Here is a 20,072-nt window from a genome sequence, read left to right as displayed (position 1 = left end):
GGTAGGGCGTGGCGGGCTGGCCTGACCTGAGCACCGGCTGCTCCTCGTTCTGGACAGGCGAGCCCGAGTGTTGACTCTTAGAGTGCAGATGGTCTCTGAACACTGACGGTCTAGCTCGCTGGGCTAGGGTTGCGTGCTGTGAGAGTAGGACACTGAAAGATTAAGGAGCTTCTTTCTCTACTTAAACGGGTTGGTGATGCATCATACATGGTTTAAAGTTGACCACTTTGATGTTGGCATTGCAGTCTAATTGGGAGACTTTAAGAGCCTTCATCTCTGTAACACTGACGCAAATGCCCCACCCATATCAAGCCCCCCCCCCCGTTTACTTTACCTAAGGTGGAAGTGTGTGTGTGTTCAGAATGTGTGTATGTCTTTATGTATTTGCTTAGAAGTATGTATGCATCTATGTATTAATTCATGTTTGTTTGATGTATATGTGCTCTTGAAATGGCCTCCGTGTGTTCCTTTTCGACACCATGTCTTCATGGCATCATCTTGTAGCATTCCTCTCTTACTAACACAGGCTTTATGGCAGAATTTTCACATCTGTGGGAGAAGGCAATTAGCTAACACATTGGTTTGGAAAGAAACAGATATAGACTGTGATGGGATCAGTTCTTTTTTTTCTGTGTAGCAGGATAAAAAAAAAAATCTCCTCTTCACTGGAAATGTCATTCAGTATAGGCCTATTTAAGCTTTCATTTCAGTAATGTGTCCATGAAAAGGATAACTAAGATAATAATACTTTCACAAAATACTAATTATTGGATGCTTTGAGATACTGTAGTAAGTGTGGTTTGGGAATGGACCAATACAATTGCAAATATTCATCACACATAATATCCATCACACATAATATTACTGTTGAGCTTGTCTTTAACCTGTTAGATGAACACCAGCCAGAGGACTGTCTTTTTTTCTGTTGAGTTTTTTGAAGCTTAATTACTGACTCACCTATGGGAAAGTCACTTAACTTAGAAAACTATTTCTAATTCTCTCTCCCTTTCTTTTTATCTCCTCCAGACAAACCTGTTCATTTCACGCCAGCCCAGCCTCCTGACGGTAAGTCCTCTTGAATTCCCTCCACCCTACTTTTTCGGGTTTAACGTTTAACTTACATTTTTGGATCCGGTTCAAATAATGGCCTCGGAAGCATCTCTCGGCTTTAGAGTGGGCCTTCTTCACCTCTCTCCTGCCTGATGCTACTGTTTACACCCCCACCTCCACCACACCATGGGAGATGCTTCCCCACATCTGGCCCTTGAAGCGGGCCAATCTGTGATAGCTTGATTTGTCTCAGCTCCTTGAAGCCGTGTTACAGCCTCATGATTAAGTAATTCAAGTAGCCCTCCCTCCGCCTCTGTCCGAAACCTCAGTCCTCCATCCAAAACCTCCCTTCTCTCTTCCTTTACTGAATGTAGGCCGGGGCTGGCGGAGGCTCCAGTTGTCCCTCTACGTCCATCCCTGTTATCCGCCCCACAATTCAGCCTCATTCTGCAGATAGGAATCTCGGTACTCTGGGCAAGGCGATTGTTTCAGTTGTTTGCCAGCTCCAAGTCATTAATTAAACAGCAACATTTTATTGGGAAACAGCTGGTTTCAGGCTTGATAATGAATATTCATGACAGAAGCTAATACATGAAGAACCATTCGATAGCCCCTGGATTTCAGACAGACTGAGCCAGACAGACGTGGTGGACTCCTGCTATGGCTGGGAGGTGTACTGTGGTTTTATTCCCATAGTGTGGGGGCTACAAAGTCATAGGTTGGCTGTGTAAGAAAAACAACGGGCAGAGAGCTGATAATGATCCATGCCCCTGTCTTCTGAAGCTGTGAACAAAAGGTACCGCTAGGGGCTCAGCGAATCTGTCCGATAATTGTTCCACACACTAGCTTTATAGTACAGTCCATTTGCAAAAGCTGTTTGTGAAAAAGGGAGCTCTTTTGTTGAGCGACTTCAGACAATGAATATGATTGTTAGGCTGATCCACAGCAATGGCTTTTATCGATACAAAATGGTGTTCGTGGTTTGCGACTGCAGAGCAAATGAGATTGATTGAGGTGTTTCTCCACTTCGCCTCACCTCATCACATGGGGAGGGAATAGAGATGTTTTTCAGGGTGGGGGCTCTGTCGGAAAAAGTAAGGCACTCCAACAGTCCAATCACATGGCATCACGCAATGACGCAGACCTTTTAATGACACACAAGATTGCTTCGACAAATGATTTGCACCCTTGAGGACAAGTCTCTGTTTGTTTTCTGAGGCAAAGTGTCGCCAAGTCAAGTAGGTGTAGATGAGAAACTGAAAGCAGTCTGCGAGGCAGTACATCTCTCCTCACTCCCTGTGCGTTTTCCCTCTGAAAACACTGGCTCTTATCGATCTCAGTCGCACTATTTTCACATGTATGAGCGTTTTGGCTAGTCTGAAGGGCCCAGTTTGTTTTTGCACTAGTCAAGCGTTTAAAAGGCTCTGCTGCCAGGCCGTAATTACATTTCCAATAGTTCTGTAGGCTCTTAGTCAGTGGCACAGTGTTGTTTTTATGGTCCAAGCAAACATATCGGAGCAGCTAGAGCCGCCTCCAATAAGACCCGAGGGACAAAGTTTCTGTGGGTCATTTAGTTGCTGGTAAGATTAGTGGGCCAATTAGAGAGGGCCCCAAATAATCTGTCTGTTTGTGCACAACTAACTGAATGCTGTGCCGTGGGGACAGGGTGGGGGATGCTCCACTAGCTTACCGAGGCCCTTAAAAAGCTTAACCAGTAGAGGACTTCTACAGAGGAAGGCTATTCCACTGAACGTGTCCTCAGTACCAAGGACACACTCCAGATACTTCATTAACCAAAATCAGAGAGACGGTATTAAAGAATCTGCACTCTTTTAAAACATCCCCTTTGTCTCTGAGCTGGTAAGGGTGCAGACTTTCTGTTTGTCATTGGAGAAGGGGTCTTCCTAGTTATTGACCAGTCACAACTGAAAAGCCTGTAGGAGACACTGAGGTTCTGCTGGCTTCTCATCATTAATCCGGTGCACTTGCTCAGTATTTTTGGTGCGAACCGCCTACAATTATATGGTGGATCCCACCCAATAAATGAGTGCTAATCACCAGCCGAAAAGTGACGAAGTCACAAAGCACTCTTTAATTACTCTCTCAGCTGCGGCTCAAGCCTCTGCAGTCAGTCGACAGTCATTATTGCTTGTTGTCTGGGGATAATAGTAAGACAGGTGTTACAGCATTTTGCCCTGAGAGTATAGTCTCAGTTTGTCTTCAGTCAGAAAAACACATGTTGGACTGAGGGTCAGTCCTATTGCATGGAGCTAGACGCCTCAAGCTAGTGTCATGATTGTGTATAATGAAGTTATTTGCATTTTGAATACACACACTTCTCTTCTTCTCTCCCCCTGGTTGTAGCGATATTTACATATCAAATATACTGTTTTCTATTCGACATCCCATTTATATCAGGACTGTTATACTGTCGGTCATGTATATGGATATTATTATGCTGTTTTGACAGTTCTATTTGATTTGTGTGCCACCAGATGGTAAAGCAGCAGTTGGTTCAGTCCTGGCATTCGCCCTGACATTCCTGTCAGTCACATTTAAGTATAGTAAATGTGTTCTCAAGTGAAGGGATTACTAACAGGTGACAGCTACTCTCTCCCATAGTGCCTTAAGTGACCAGACACTGTTATATCCGGGCTTAATTGAACTAAAAGGGAAAGCTACCTTCCATTGGGTTTGTCTTTGCAGAAGCTGGATGTCTCCCACACACCTCTCCAAATGAATACACCGGGCAGGAATCCTCCAATTTGGCGTTTGTCACCAGGAGTGTCCCCAAAGGACACCCTGTACCAGCAGACATAATAGATGTTTGAATTGAAAAGTGATTTGATCTAGGACTGGCAGGGTTTCTGTTACAAAGGGGAATGCGCTTGTGGGATTACTTACACTCTTCCAAGTACACTTCTTCCTCCTAAAACTTTCTCTGCCCCACCCCCTCATCCCTCCCTCCTATCCACAAACTCCACTATAATAATACAAAAAAAATCTCTTACCCAAGGTGGCTGTAATTTATTTAGTTGAAGCTTTCCCTATGTTCTTGACAGTACCCCTCATTCAGAAAGAGAGAGAGGCAGAATTAATTATCACTCGTCGCCTATCTTAATTAAATCTTCTTGTGTTGTAGATTTCACACAAAAGAGGCCAAGAAATCTACCTCTTTTTTGTGAAAGTGCGGTGTGGGGGTACCAGGGCTGCTGAGAGAGGTATCCAGACTTTAAGTGCTACTCTCTTTCAAAGATTAGCCTTTTGCTCGGTTAGAAACAAGATTGGCTCGTCCTTCCCAGCCGTCAACAAAAAGCCGCAGCATAGGCTAGTTCTAGCCTTGACTTTATCAGGGCAGAGTTTGTTGCCCTCTGAAAGTTTACAGACGCATCAAAACAGCAGCTGTACTATGTACTTCCATCCCCTGGAAAGTTACTCTCTTCTGAACTTTTGCAGAGTCAGCGGATGCCTGCATAATCATCTTGCAGTACACACGCAGAGTTCCACAGAAAAGCGTCAACCCAAAGAAACTAACCAGGGGTATTTTGACATTGAACCTGTCTACGGTTATCAAGCCATTCCTGACAAGGCCTCCACTCAGACTCAATGAGCATAGTTGTGAAGCACCTCCATATATGGAGGGATGAGAGCCTGGAAGAAATGTGGGCCATAAGGAACACAACTAAACAGGCAGCGATTAACCACTGAGGGATTTGTTTTTCATTCCCTGGTCAGAGTAATTGTTAATGAGCACGTTTCGATATGCCCAAACATGTCTGTAGCATTTAGAGTTGCCTTGCCATCATGAAACTGTGACTAACAGCAAGTGTAAGGAGGTGTTGTAGTATAATGGTGTTATTGCAGAGTTGGCCTTTTTAAGGACAATTCCATTACTTAAGACCTTCCATGTGGAAAGTCTGGCACCTGCGAGATGAATTGTGGTTGCTGGTCTTGGAATGTTTTCACCTCCGGTGCATGTCAGCCGGCAAAAACTGTGTGACCAGAGGCAGAAAGGCTTGGCGAGATATGGATTGAAGGAAACGTCCCAATCTTCCACTCTCCCATACCAACAGTAAAATTGAGACAAAGCAAGGCCATAAACATATATTCGACTTCAAACTGAGAAGGGAGAGAAACATTTGTAAAAATGTAGTATACAAAACTCAATTCATTCAGGGTTATCAATTAAATGTTTTGTGTCCAGATTAATGTAAAAGTGATCAGGACCATATTCTATTCTACTGATTATGGCACTGTACCATAATCATTGACTCATGATTTACAGTTAGTATCCGTAGGACACAAAAACAACCAAAACAAACTGAACATACACCCAATAACTGTAATCATTGTAATTTATATGCACTTCACTCATTATGGATAAAAATACCCTCATATTAAAGTGAACACTGTTCAAAATGTTTTACAGTCCAAATACTTTGGACCTCACTTTATATCTGCCAAACTTCTGTAGAATCTAGATGGATTAACTTTTCCTCGTTAGGAAAGCTTTAAATTAATCTCAGATAAGACAGCCTTCTTCAATGGTTATTTTTCTCATAATTACAACCATGCAGAGAAAAAAAGGGATGTGATAAAACGACCACATGCTTCCTTTGAAATAGAGACATTCACTGGTGATAAATTCAGCAACGGGATGAATTTCATCTAGCTAATTAATGAATTGTCCATTCAAGGGTTCTGGTATTAGTCCCCATGGTCCAGTAGTAGACTGATGATTTGATGGTTTCAGGTCAACGTTCTTGTTGCTGTCCTACCATGTATTCATTGCAATTAGGTTGTGAAATCGCTAATGTTTCTATAAATTACTTAAACTACACTCTTTGTGTGTGGTTCATAAAGAGGGTATTATATCCCATTGAATCGGCATGTTGTTCATTTACATTCATTAACTCACTGAATAATTTAACAAATTAATTTAGTGACTCATTGTTAGACTTAATGTGGAAGAAGTGACAGGCAGACCTAACTATCATTTAATTGTGACTTGTAATGTGTGGAAATAAAGATGGCTTACGGTTTTAGCTGTTTACTTTTTAACAAGTGGTAAATGCATATGGAATGATTTTGCAATCACGTTTTTGCCCAGTAAATTTTTTCTTTATAGAAAATGTTAACTAATGAAGCATTTAACATTGAATCTGTTTCCAGTGTAGAGGGAAAGTGTTCCATTATTTACAGACAAAAAATGGCATTTGTTATTGGATGAGTTTGCCCTTTATTGTGATCATTTGAGTGTTAATTGGCTTTCCATTCTTTGACTCTTCACCTCTGTCTTCATTCAGTCATGCAGTACTGTGTTTACTCTGACTTTACCACACCAATGATTTATTACCCATACACACACACACACTTTGCATCTCTCAAAGGCCCTTGCTTTGTGTGTGTGTGTGTGTGTGTGTGTGTGTGTGTGGGTAATAAATACATTTATTACAAGCAAGGGCCTTTGAGAGGTGCAAAGTGTGTGTGTGTGTGTGTGTGTGTGGGTGTGTCTGAGAGAGACCAGTGTGTTGCTTCACTCAGGCCAGCCTGGCAGATGTATTTAAATGGTCTCTCAGAGGAGACTGTAGCAGTGCTGATGGAGAGTGTAAAGAAGCCAGACTCCAGGAAACCATAAATCTCTACCTCTATCCCAGACTGCACTAGTCTGAGTAGTAACCTAGGGACACACGTTCTCACATACTGTGTTTACCAATCCAGGCCTGCTTGTGCTGTCTTCTTCTGTGATAACTGCATCTCAGATTTACCTGTAAGCTGATGTGTGTTATCGTGTGTGTACATTGCAACTGACAGAAATGCAGTGAATTTCAAAGGTATTTGTACTGTGACACATTTCAGGCTCTGTATTGCAGCACTTTGGATGATACAGTGATAGTGGTGTTTAAATGCTGACTGTCAGCTTTAATTTTGGGGTTTATTCATCCGTATCGGCCATTTAGAAATTACAGCACATTTTGTACTAAGTCCCCCCATTTTAGGGTTCCAAAAAGAATTTGGACAGATTAGCAATATGTACAATCAAGTTGTCAGTACTTGGTTGCATATTCTTTGCATGCAATGCCTGAAGTCTGTAACCCACCGACACCACCAGGGGTATACCAGGGGTATCTTCCCTGGTGATGCTCTGCCCGGCCTGGCCTGTAGCAATCTTCAGTACCTGCTTGTTTCAGAGCCTTTTTGCCTTCAGACCTTGTCGTGAAAGTCTTGCTCAGTTTGATTCTGATTTAATGTCTAAATGGCTCCTCCAATATGGATAACGATAAGCTCAAATTAATACTCACCATTTGTAATTTAACCAGACAGTCAATGTATCATAGAATATCCTAAGTGCTGGAATATAGAGAAAATATGTTACGGTCCAAATACAATTGACGATTACAGTATGTCAAACACGCACGTACACACACACACACACACACACACACACACACACCCACACACACACACACCTAAGTGAAAAACCACGCACACAATCATTCCAGTCAATACAACCACTTTGTATAGCTAACCTGACGTCGCACTGCTTCGACTGGCACGGTTGTAGAGACTGTATGTGTTCCACAACGCACCGTTTACACCCTCCTGCTCAGTGACAATGGAGGCACACCCGCAGTCCCACACTGGCCTACATGCTGTCCTTTCTGGGGACTCAGATGTACGCCTTTCAGCAGGCCTGTCTGAATCTCTTCACTAAGAAAACAAACCACCAGTGATTCCCTTTTAAATAGCTTGTGCATGGAGCAAAGTGCATGCTGATGCTGCCGTGTCTGCTCAGCCTTGGTTTTAATGAGTTCTGTGGTGCTAGAAGCCTTCCTATCACAAGGAAGAAGACAGAGAGCGAGGGAGAGGGGGGGGGCAGATAAGGGAGAAACAAGAGAGATGGGTGAGAGAGGAAACAAAAGTGGGAGAGGGGTGAGAGAAGAAACAAAGGAGAGTGGGGTGAGAGGCTAAAAAGCGAGGGGGGGGGCAGGGTGAGAGAGAACGGAAACAGGGTCGCAGCTGAAGGGGGGCGGGGTAAGATGGAGAAGGAGTTTAGAGAAGACTAAAGAAAAACTGTGTTTCTGAGGGACAGCAGAAGGTTGGGATTGGTTTTCGGTGTGCTTAATTCTCCACAGCTGGATGTTTGTATTTTAGCATTTTTATTTTGTGTCTCATTCAGCTTTATTTGTATTTTGTATATCTTGGGGTGTTTAATTGATAGGTGTGTTTTGTACGCCAGCGGGTCCACGCAGCCCCTGCAGATCCTTGCATCCGTCACATTTGCATAACGAGAGCAGGGACTGTCACCGTTAGTGGGAGAGAGAAGCAACGGGCAGCTGGAATAGAGGCGGGTTTTGGGGAACGTTTCTCCTGGTACAGTAGATCTAGAGCATGCTCACGGCTGTGCTTGCTGTTTGTGGGTGAGAGTGCACGGGCAGCTGTTGTGAAGATGGCCTCTCACGGGATGGTGGAGCAGGGTTAACCTCTGGTGCAAGCAATCCTAACCGTGATCTGTACTGTGTTGTAAATGTTGTCATTTCTAAATGGTCAAACCAGTATGTACCCAGATACCCTGAAATGAAAGCAGAGAATCTGTATAATCTTTATAATGTAAACTAATTTCACTTATGTTAGAATGGGCTATAAACCGTAGGTTCTTACAGAGGGAATCCTAAAGAACACACAGCCTACTTGTCTACTTGTGTGTACACACACACACACACAAACACACACCACTCGACACCACACGTGTGGTGTATTCTTTTAGCCACTAGGAATCCCTGAGTGTCTTGACAGGAAGGCTTTACCCGGCTGTCGCTCTGAGCTCAACCAACTCTCTGCTTCTTAACACATGCCCTTAACACAGGCAAACCTTTTACCAGTTAACTGACAACCAAGTCTTAGTTACAGGATGGTCTGGGAGCAATTAGGGTTAAGTGACCTTGTTAGAAAGGACAAGGTTTTCTCCTTGCTGTTTTGGTATTCTATCACAGATGCTGTAACCACTAGGTAGTAGGCACCCCACCTCCTAAATACCCTGGAAACCACTAAGGATGTGTCTGGCAGAAAGAGGGATCCTCTGATGTTGGTGTTTTATTCTGTATGTGTGTATGTGTCTGTGTCTGTGTGTGTGTCTGTGTGTGTCTGTGTGTGTGTGTGTGTGAGAGAGAGAGTGTACTGTGTGTACGTATGTTTGTGTGAGTGTGTGTGTGTGCGTATTTAATGTCAGTCAATTAGTAATGGCTGAACTCCCTGGCTTCCTGAGGTGAATTGGGGGAGGGCAGGACAAAACGGTGTGCGCGCGCGCTCCTGAAATAACGAGCTGACCTGATGGGGTACTCTGGGGTGCTGGGTCTGTGTGTGTGTCTGTTCGCATTCCTATATGTTCCTGTCTGTGTGTGAATGTATGCTCTTGTGTGTTTGCGGTTGAGCATGACAGTGTGTCTAAATGAGCGGGAGATGTGTGAAAGGGGAGATCAGAAGTCCACTGTGTCCAGTTTGACTGGCGTAATAGTCACTGTGTTCCCTTAACATTACCCTTTATTTCACCCAGGAGTGTTATAAAGCAATAGACTTGGGATGTCTGACACCTTCCATCACACGAGTGCTGTCAGTCAGAACCGTTCAGGACACTTCCATATTCACAGGGCTATTGTGTTTGTATTTCAATGCCATACGACGTGGAATTAAACCACATTGAAAGTGTTCATGATCCCTCACTTGGCCGCTCACTCCTCTTCCACCTCCCAACCCTCCCCTTCATCATAACCTCCCTTGCCCATCATCGTCTGGCCCGGAGGCCTTTTCCTGCCCGGGGCAGGGCCTGCGAAGTGTTATTAGTGAGGTGGTCCAGGTAGCCAGATAAAGTTGTTGAAAGAAACTGGGTTGGTCAGAACCAGTGGTGCCTCTTATATAATGGATTAGAAAAACTACTGTTCCCTCACACTGTGTACCAGTTTAAAGATGTGCTGGAACATCTCAGACAGGAAACTTTTATTGTTGTTTCTCCTCCTTCAGGTCCATCTTGTTTTTTCCATTATGCAAATGTTTCTTCACTTGGTCGACAACTGATTAATTGCTGTCAGCTTTGTTGTGCAGTCTTAATCGAAGTCTCTGGTTGATTAACATGAGCTTGCTTGATGCGTTTGTCAAAACACATCATTGTAAGAATATATACTTAATTCCCTCAATAACACACCCATGTTCGTTAAGCAAACACTACCTCACCACTTTGTTGTACTCCTCTCAAGCCCAATTCAACTCTCAGGCTGTTTGAAATGCCACAGAGCACCCAGAACACCGCTGTCTATGTCTTTGACAACCCTAAGGTCAATTGAAAGACAGCAAGAGCTAAAAGATAGGGCAAATGGCATGCTGGTAGACAAACGCACGCACGCTCACACACATGGACGCACGTGTGCACACATACACGGATGGAGATATGTGTGGCTTCCCGAGGCTCTGTGAGATTGGTTACACTGGTTCACGCTGGTCCCTCTGCAAAAGATGAGATATGATAGGCAGCCTCAGGGAGAAGCTTCTCAGCCAGTGACACACAGACAAAAACACACACAAACACACAGAGACAAACACAGACACACACATATACCCAAGGACACACACAAGCACATAAATAGTACAGACAGACAGACAGGGAAAGAGACAAATGGACAGAGACAGACAGACAGAAAATAAGTGTCAAAGAGAATCTGATTTCCTTCCCTCCTTTCTCAACTCTCCCATTTGTCTTCCAAACACCATCAGAGTATGACAAGCCTCCCAAATCTACCTACCATCGGGCCGCGGGAAGTGAGTCATACTCCTAACCATAAAAACATGCTTTCTTGTTTTGCAATTAGGTTGTGCAATTTTTCCTCATTCAAGTATATTTTGGAAGAAAATCTAAATATTTGTATTTATTTTTGCCATAGCGAAATTGACACTACAGTAATAGCATTTAAAATTGGCCTAGCTTACAGTCATGTCCAAAATCACTAGTTGTTGCAAACCAACCAGGGGTTTTGCACTGAAAGATGGATGTGTATGCAGAAAAGCATCCTCATACCTACTTAACTATATGTTGGTGGGAATTTTTGTGCCCTATGATGTTTTTGGGTAGTTGTGCTTCTCCTGGGCCTGAGGCCTTGTTCAGGTCACTGGTATCATGAACACTACCAGGGATTATGCCGCTGGGCCTTTTCCTATAGTTGTCACGGAGATTGGAGAATGCATTAAAAGGAACCATTTTTCTATGCAGAACCTTTCCAGGCCATCAACCCTCTGCCTACACTTTGAAACCACAGGTTTTTAATGGAATTGAAGTTGGTTGACTAAAGCCTGATGACCATTGCAAAACATTGATTTTGTGAGCTCCATTGTCAACTATCGGCCACATCTCTGCCTCCTGGCAAAGGTAGGTAGGTATTTTGGCTAAAATGTCTTGGTACATTCGAGGGGAGGTTTCACAATATAATGATAACAGGGGGCTAATAATTTTGACGCTTAATTTGTTTGGGGAATTCATTTATAATTTCAGATGCGTCATTTTGATGGATGCTCCAGAATCATTAATTAAATTGGGAAAACGTGCAACACATACTTGATATTGTGCGAAGTAACACTTTGCTCAAACCATAATGACATGTGATTTAATTTCGTTACCAGCAGTGTTCTCCAGAAACTGTACAAGTCCTTTCTGACTGTATGCATTGCAGTAAGTGATAATGTGATTTTAAGTGACTCATTTTCTGCTAACCATGCAGTGCCCCTTTGGCCCATTGGTGTCATATAAATAGAGAAAACATTCCTAAGTGTTACCAGACATGGGTTTATATAACACCATATACACCAAATAATACATAGGGAGCTCTGTACTGAAAACCTCCAGCCTCCTTTGTGGTTGGAAGTGTTTCTCTACACGAACTCTCCGTTATTAAAGTTTTAATGAGAGGAGAAGCCTGCAGGGACCACCAGCTTCCTAACTTCTCTCGCTTATATTTTTAATACTTAGTTTGAGCCCAGAAATTAGATGTATATCCAGTGTTTCTAAAAGTATGTGAGGGCATTTAAAGGTAGACAGCAACTCCTTCTCCCATGACAGTTGACAGAGAGCAATATAAACTCAGCTATCTTGCCGTTGAAATCGGCAGGCCTCCAATGTACAATCAGATGTCGGTAAACACGCCAAAAGACTCGCCAAAATCAGTATTGCAGGCTAGCATTGATAACGGAGGTCGTTCAGGTGAAACATGAGGAGCTAATGTTTAAGCGGATAGTCAGCAAAGCCCTGTAGCTTTCACTTTAAATATCTGGCCTCTTCACAACAGCACTATCTGACTTTTCTGTAAAAAGCAACAACAGCATCATCAGCATTCAACCAGGCTCCTCTGGCAACAGAATTTTTGCCAATGTGTGCTGTTGGTTACCCTGCCAGCCTCACCTCAGTGGCTACCTGATTGACCCTGCGTTCATGTGAGTCTATGCTGAAGTGCTTGGCCTCTATTTCTACCAAACCTAACCCCAAGGTAACTAGTACTCAATAAATGTTTCAGGGTGCATCAGAGATGTTTCTATATTCACAACCAATATCGTGGATGCTTGTGGCTGGTAGCTGGTGGTTATGTAAAAGGCCTGGGTTGCGATAAACATAATGTTTTAGGAATTTCAAAGTTTAACCCCTCCCGGGCCAATCAGAATATTCTGTATTGCGAAATATGGGCTGTTCAACATGTGTATTTACATTCTTTTATATTGTTTTTATCAACTCTGATTCCACAGGGAGGCAGGTATTTCTGTATTTATTAAAATAAACACAGTACAAGACCACAGGCTTTTTTTATTCCAAGTTCTGAAGTAGGCCAATGCATGTTTTTTGTAACTGGTCTCAAATGTATATTGTCTGACATTGCATTTTGCATATAGAAAAAGCATTGAATGTCTTAGCCATGGACATACCTTAACAAGTTCCAATGATTAACCTACCTTAGTAGTTAATATGGTCTGTAGTGACATTAGAATGCTAAATACTACTATATGAACAAATGTGGACCTTTCTTAAGTGGTGTATACAATAGGCTAGATAAAAAGGAATTTCATGATCTTATTTATTAATTGTGGTGATATATTTCAAATATATTAATGAATATAAAAAGTCTAATTAGCCAAACCCTTTAGTAATACGCTTTGCAACTTGGCAAAGTTATTTTCCAGGACAAAGAAGCAGCTTTCATTCACAGGAGGGCAGATGAGGCTATGCTTGATTTTTTTCAATCAAATACAATGACATTTGGTAAAAGATATGTATGCATATACAGAGTTTACAGGTACCAAAAGCACATTTATTTTGTCCCATATACGGACTCAGTCCGTCACGGCTGGATAGGCTGTATTTCAAACCGTATTACCCCTAAAACCAGCTTAAATATCTCTCCCAGCAGCACTCTCTAAAATTAGAACTTCAGATGACAATTTTAAAGACACACCCCAAATATTTCCACCGCTCTCTCTTGAGCCCTGCAAACTGATTAGTCAGAAAAATGACCAGTCATCGTGCAAACATCGGAAAATGGCATTGTGCCGCTTATAGCAGGTTGAAATTGCCGGCAAACTTTAAATACAGAATGGAACATGGTGCGCAGTTGTTGTTGTTGGCGGTGCCTGTAAGCCGACCTTAACAGGAAAGGTTTGAATGTTCTCACCAATGATACCATTCTAATACGCGGAGTGGTTGACGGTGTTGTCAGCACAGCTCAGGGCAGTGAGTTCCCCCTGTAGCCTGAGGCCAGCCCTAGGTGGCCCCTGCCTGATACTGTGGTGTGTGGTCCTCCATGCGGGCCGAGATGGAACATCAAAGGTGACAGAAGTCTCCGTGACCACAACTGCATCAGGAAGGATGTCACTCTGTCATTAGCCACCTATTCGCCCACATTTCTACTGGTTTTTCGTTCCGCTCAGAAGCTCCCAGAGGGACACTCACATTGGCAAACGGATGCTGACTCTGTATTTAGGAGCCCCGCTCTCACAGGTCTTGGCTTCATGACCACAGACATTCGGGCAATTACTCATGTCCGTGCTCCTCGACTTTGTTCGCATCATTTCCCAGCAACATTAAACGTGTATCTAATCCTCAACACACACGTGCACATAAGTGTTTTTATTATTGAGAGAAGCAGAAACAGATTTTCCCTGCTAACCCTAAACCAAACTCCTAAGCAGGAAATAGCCTTTTATCCTTTTAGGGATCTGCTAAAAAAAAAAAACTTTGTGGGGTTAACCCTCTTTGTGGGGACTTCACATGTATAGTAAAACCAGGATCCACTCAGACTCCCGTGCCTGACATAGATGCTGGTACTAATTTAAGCGCAGGAGCTCCTGCTCCTCTCACGCTCTCCAACACACCCTCTGTGTTTCTCTCTGAAATCCGCACACACTGTCACACGCTCACAAAACCTGTTTTACGCCGACAGAGAGGCCAGCGCGAGATGGATGGAGCATGTATTTCAATGGATTCCAGCCCATAGAATGAAGACTAGACACCCACTGTAACCGACTGTGTATTCAGGCCATATGTCCTCCACCCATGGGCAAAAACAACTAGCACCTCACTAACAACACAGGTGTAACTTCATGTGTCGTCCCCCTTGGACAATTTGTCACACCTCTATATTGAGAGATACAGGTGGCAGTGTGAATAAGTCTGAACCGCCATGATAAAAGGCGTCTCTTGAGTTGGGCTGTGGGACGAAGCATTTTAGTATTCTGAGCAGTGGCTGCTTCACTATGCAGTGTGAAAGTAATGGCGGTGTTGATCAGATTATATATAGGCGAAGCAGTGAAAGATGTATCAATTATTGAAGCGTGCGTGTGGAGTGTGAGAAAGATAATAACAGTACACTCTGAGGGAAAAAAAGGTTATTTAGGGTTTTACTGTACATTTTAGTTCTATGTACGAGATAAAATAATCCTATAAGGTTCTATAAACATAGATATCTAGTGAAGACAGGGGTTTGAGGTTTCAATCAAAAACCCTCTCTCTGGTTTAACAAGGTGTTCCAGCAGATAGATTTGACCTACTGAAGTATTTGTATTGGTGGATGGTACTTCAAACCACATGTATGTAGGCTGACCAGGATTCAAACATTTTCAAACTATAAATAATATTAATAATGACACTACAATGGGTTGTTCAAAACAACCACCTAAGGCCAAAATGTTGTTTAGCTGTTTCGTGTTTAACAAATTTGTATATCTTTGGGATGAATGTATTTATTAGTTACTATGTCTATCACAATATCACCTGTTTTTATAATGTACACCTACTGACCAAACTTTTTAAAATAAAGTAAAAGCTCACTGTCATGTGTAGTTAAAAGGAAAGGGCTAACTCAAAAGCCTGAATAAAGACTGAGTATAAGTAAAAAAGCAAACTTCCTTTGATTAATAATGAGACACATAACAGCTCTTTACACAATAATTGACTATTTACTTTTTATTAAAAGTTAGTGCTTAATTAATTCATACATTCTCTGAAGAATTGTACCTCATTTGAAAAAAGATGAAAATGATATTTATTCATAACCTGTTTTGCTCATCTTTACCAAGAGTGCCAATAATACTGAAAGGCCCTGTTTGTACCAACAATTTCTCAGATCTGATCATTTTAACTGGTATTCATACGACTTGAGTCATGACATAAAAATACAGCAGTCTGTTGTGTCCAAAGACTAAATATAGCCCAATATCCCAAACCTCTGTCAGGTAATCATCCTATGCGGGTTTGAGAAGGTTTCAAAGTATTTATCTCAGAAGATGCTAATTGATTTAAAATGTTTAACACAGAGACTGACTGAAAGAGTATAGTCATTTTAGATGTCAGTCTCAAAGTTGCCTTGTTAAGGAAGTTGCATGTTGCTTGCTGTGTCTGACACTTGAGAGAAGTGTTCATGAAAATACTAATAAACTGTTCCTGCATGTACCTTTCAAAACAGTTTTGTGACCTACTCATTAAGTGAGCTGTGATGCTCCTTATTCTACGATTTATCATTAACTCCTGTATTACAAGTGCCTTAAAGCAGACCCATACATCAATCGTTGATGTGTTGACTATAATTGTAGTGTTTGGTTTGTGTTTTAAACAGTTTGGAATATCAGCACTCCTTCACATCAGGTTACTACGATTGGTCACGCCCATGTCACTCTGCTGTTACAAACCAGACCAAACACCTGCACTGTTGGGTGCTGCTTCCTAACCGGACTGTAAAAGTGGGGGGTCTGCTGTCACTCCATGGAATGCCCCTTTGCATTCAAAACTTCACAAACTCATTAGCTCAACAATATATAAATACATACCCAGTATATTGGTTTAGGATCTAGCCAGTGCCGGCCCTAGCCTTTTGGGGGCCCTAAGCAACATTTTATTTGGGGGCCCCCTCTCCCCTAGTGGTCCTGGGCTCACTAGTGTTCTGGGGCCCCCTAGCAGGCGGGGCCCCTAAGCAACCGCCTATGACGCTTATGCCTATGGCCGGCCCTGATCCAGCCATGGAACAACCCGTACTTCACAGTTCCATGAGGAAGTCAGTCAGTACCAAGACTGACGAACAGAGATGCATTCACAGCCACCCATGCATACTGTATGCTATGCTGGGCAGAACAGTCTTAACAATGACCCATTTACCAAGAGTATGGCGAAAAGCCTGACATGGTGTGATTCATCCTCATAGGGACACCACTGGGGAACACTGGTAAACTAGTGACTCCAAACCACATAATGCTTTGGACAGAAGGCATCCCTTTGGATAAGGGAGCCCACCAGGCAGAGACAGGAAGGGAGGTCAGATTCAAGGATAGTATAGTATACAGTAAGTATATCATTTGTATGAAAAAAATAAAGGAGTGCTTACTTTAAAGCATGCAAATTCAGTAGCACACAACATATTAATTTCTAAGATTCTTTCATGCCTGAAAAGGTTGCAAACCCCAAGCATATAATGGCCATGAAAGAAAAAAAAAACACTGCCGGTATTATTTTTCCCATTAACGAAGGTTGAAAGATATAGGGAACACAAATGCACTGGAGCTGTGCTGGAGGGGTCACACACTTGATTTTGTGGAGAGAAGTCCTCTAACCCTCCTATTAAAATGTGAAGGGCAGTTCAGGTGTCTCTCTGTGGCTTATTATGATAGACAAGTTATAGCTGTAGTAAGGTCCCTGCATACTCTACTGTATATATATGGTCTAGCGGAATACCTGCCTGTCTATAATCTAATGAAACCATCCAATAATTTGACAGGGAATTGAACTTGAAGGACAGAGCCCAGATAGATATTCAATTACCTATAATAATAGCAATGGGTTTCACCAAGCTCTTTGTCCAAAATATATCTTAAAGATATCTATACAAATTGCGTAGTGCGTTATTAAACTGAAGCAAAAGCTTGCGTGTGCCAAAATACATCAACATCAGTGGGCTTGAATTGATTTCATTTAATTTAATTAGCCCTCATTTTTCTTCTAGCTGTTTATCTGTGTCATGATAACTGCCACCTTTGCATTTGTACCACTGCCAGTGTATAGTTTCTGTTGAACACACACGCGCACACACACACGGGCAGACCCCCAGGGTCCCGCCACCCCATTCATTGTAATGACAGCCTAAGCGAGGGGCCCATATGTCTGTGCGTGGCGTCCGTGTCATTACACACTGTATTAAGTGTGCAGGCGGGTGGCCGCCCAGCTATTAGATGTTCTTTCACACGCTAACAAAGAACAGAACACAAGTCTATGTTTAACACTGGAGGCCTTAACAGTCGTCTAATGGCAGGTTACTGGCTAATGTAAGCCCAATATAATCTGTTCGCGGTCGGTATTGAATCTGAATCGCCAGTTTCCATTGAAATCAGTGTTTTTCTTGATTATTTGTCAAAGGTGACTAGAGGATACTGTCTACAGTCAGAATTTATGTTTGAGTGTCATGCCGCGGAGGTGGCAATAATGGTGGAAATGTTTGTAAAGCATGTGGGCCAAGGGTTCAGGGTGTATTCAAATGTTGTCTTCTTCCATTCGAACCCGTTTCCCACTCCTTCTGTGTACCCATTAAATGACTAACGCTCCCGACTGGCAGCCACCCCGGTTAATGAATATGTTTATCTGTTGCCGCCATCGCTGCACACGTTCTCCCAGCCAGCCAGTCAGAGGGCTCCGCGAAACTAACGGTACCGGCTGGGAGGCCCCCCCATCGCTGTCAACCTGTTTCCATGGCAACCTCTGCCCCCCACAACCATTTATACAGTAGTTATGACAACATCATCCCTCTCTGAATTATAGCCCCACCCTACTCACATGGAGTACTTTGACCCTTTGAATGGGCCCCGCTTCCAGGGGCCTCTGCTGCCGTCCACACAGGTGTGTCTCCTGTCAGTGGGTTTCCACAGCAGGTGGGGGCGTTCTCAGGTCGTCCTGTCTGGTGACGTATTGTGTCAGTGAGAAGGCACTTTGTCTATACTGTTTACTCTTATCTCCACGGGGGAGCCGAGAAGGGGGGTGGCCAGGAACAGACGCAGAGCAGGAGGGATGTGGAAGACAGAGAGGAGGAGAAGAGGAGGACAGAGGTGAGAGAGGCGGACCGGAAACAATAGGGAGTCTATCAACACATGACAGGCAGAAGAAGGGAGAGTGACCGGGAGAAATAACAGTGTGAAGGAAGGAGGGAGGTGCGACAGAGGGACGGAGGGGGAGAGGATGTGTCCGACCCAATTCGCTGTCACTGTGGAGGCATACATTACGGGTGGAGAGACCCAGAGGGGACATCAACTTGGCTGCTAGATTTCTAACCTATAAAGCCTCTCTATTTGTCTCTCTCGCTCTCTCTCCTTCCTGCCCTCTCACAGTTCTTTTTTCCTGTCTGTCAATCAAGTTCAGCATGTCTTCTTTCACTGTCATGAACCACTGGTCCAGTGAACATTTTTACTATATGTAGATACCCAGTCATCATGTGAATAGCATACAGATTACAGAATTAGCAACTCAAATTGCCAGCAGCACAGCGCTGGCATCCCATGGCTGGCTTGCCTCTAAAGCAGGAATTGTCCTGGCTAGATTTCCCATCATCCCCAGCTTCCTGTTCTCATTCATCCCCTCTCCCTTCCCTTAACTACGCTTATTTTACTTCTTATAATTACATAACTACATTGTAGGTGCTAATTGTATGCAATCAATGATGTATGTTAAGTTGCTGTGGCTACGAGTGCTGGCTAAATTACTAAAAGTTTAAAGCTCACGCACCTGACATAATCATTTTAACACTCCCTAGCCTCAGTTTCCATTTAGCGACAATCCGGTGCTGCTTAAATGTCCAACACGGGGACACTTAAAGCAAATGGACTCTGCCTCATATAGCCTGGTTCTGTGGCATTTTGACATTCTCCATAAACAGCCTCTGTAACACCCTTGGCGTAGTTGGCACTCATTTGCATGAGCCTCCCCTACGTTATCCCCGTTGATAAGTTAGCATAATATGCTAACATATTCAGGCTTAGTTGCCTGTGATTCGGCTAATGAGCGTAGCCTGCTGAGGGGAGGAGTGGGGGCGGTGGGCAGAGGTGTTGTACGTGGGGGGGGGGCTCATCAGTGAGTCAGAAAGTGTTCAGAGAGACGGAGGGAAGTGGAGAGCAAGACAAGATGAGAGGTGTAGCGATGGAGACCATGGTGACAGAGAAAGCCAGAGGGCTTGATATCACATTACATTTTCTTCAACAAGACTTGACGCTCATAATGATGCTTTGGATTGAGTGTGAAACCACAGAGTGTGAAACCGGAAGCGGATAGAAGGGCATACGGAGGGTTCCAAAGATGCTATGTTTAGTCATATCGTTGGAAGATTTGATCATATCAGATTTCTTTTTTTAATGTTTTTTAAGACTTGGGAGTGGTTTCCACACACACACACACACACACACACACACACAAGCAGTCAGCACCTCTGCCTGAAAATGTTCCCATGTGATCATGCTGTTTCAACACTGAG

At 43.2% G+C, this 20,072-nt stretch overlaps 1 protein-coding gene across 11 annotated transcripts in view; it reads left to right on the top strand.

Moving 5' to 3' along the window:
- Positions 1-20,072, top strand: part of agrn (agrin) — a 236,336-nt gene that overhangs the window by 94,763 nt on the left and 121,501 nt on the right. For all 11 annotated transcript variants that reach the window (XM_020051742.2, XM_020051741.2, XM_020051744.2 and 8 more), the window contains one exon: positions 1,027-1,065. In XM_020051742.2, the coding sequence (XP_019907301.2) occupies positions 1,027-1,065 (39 nt within the window). The remainder of the gene's footprint in view (positions 1-1,026; positions 1,066-20,072) is intronic.

This window comes from Esox lucius, chromosome 12, assembly GCF_011004845.1.
Source record: "Esox lucius isolate fEsoLuc1 chromosome 12, fEsoLuc1.pri, whole genome shotgun sequence".
NCBI classification, from domain to species: domain Eukaryota; kingdom Metazoa; phylum Chordata; class Actinopteri; order Esociformes; family Esocidae; genus Esox; species Esox lucius.
Note: the sequence above shows the minus strand (reverse complement) of the source record. Positions and strands in the feature narration are given on the sequence as shown.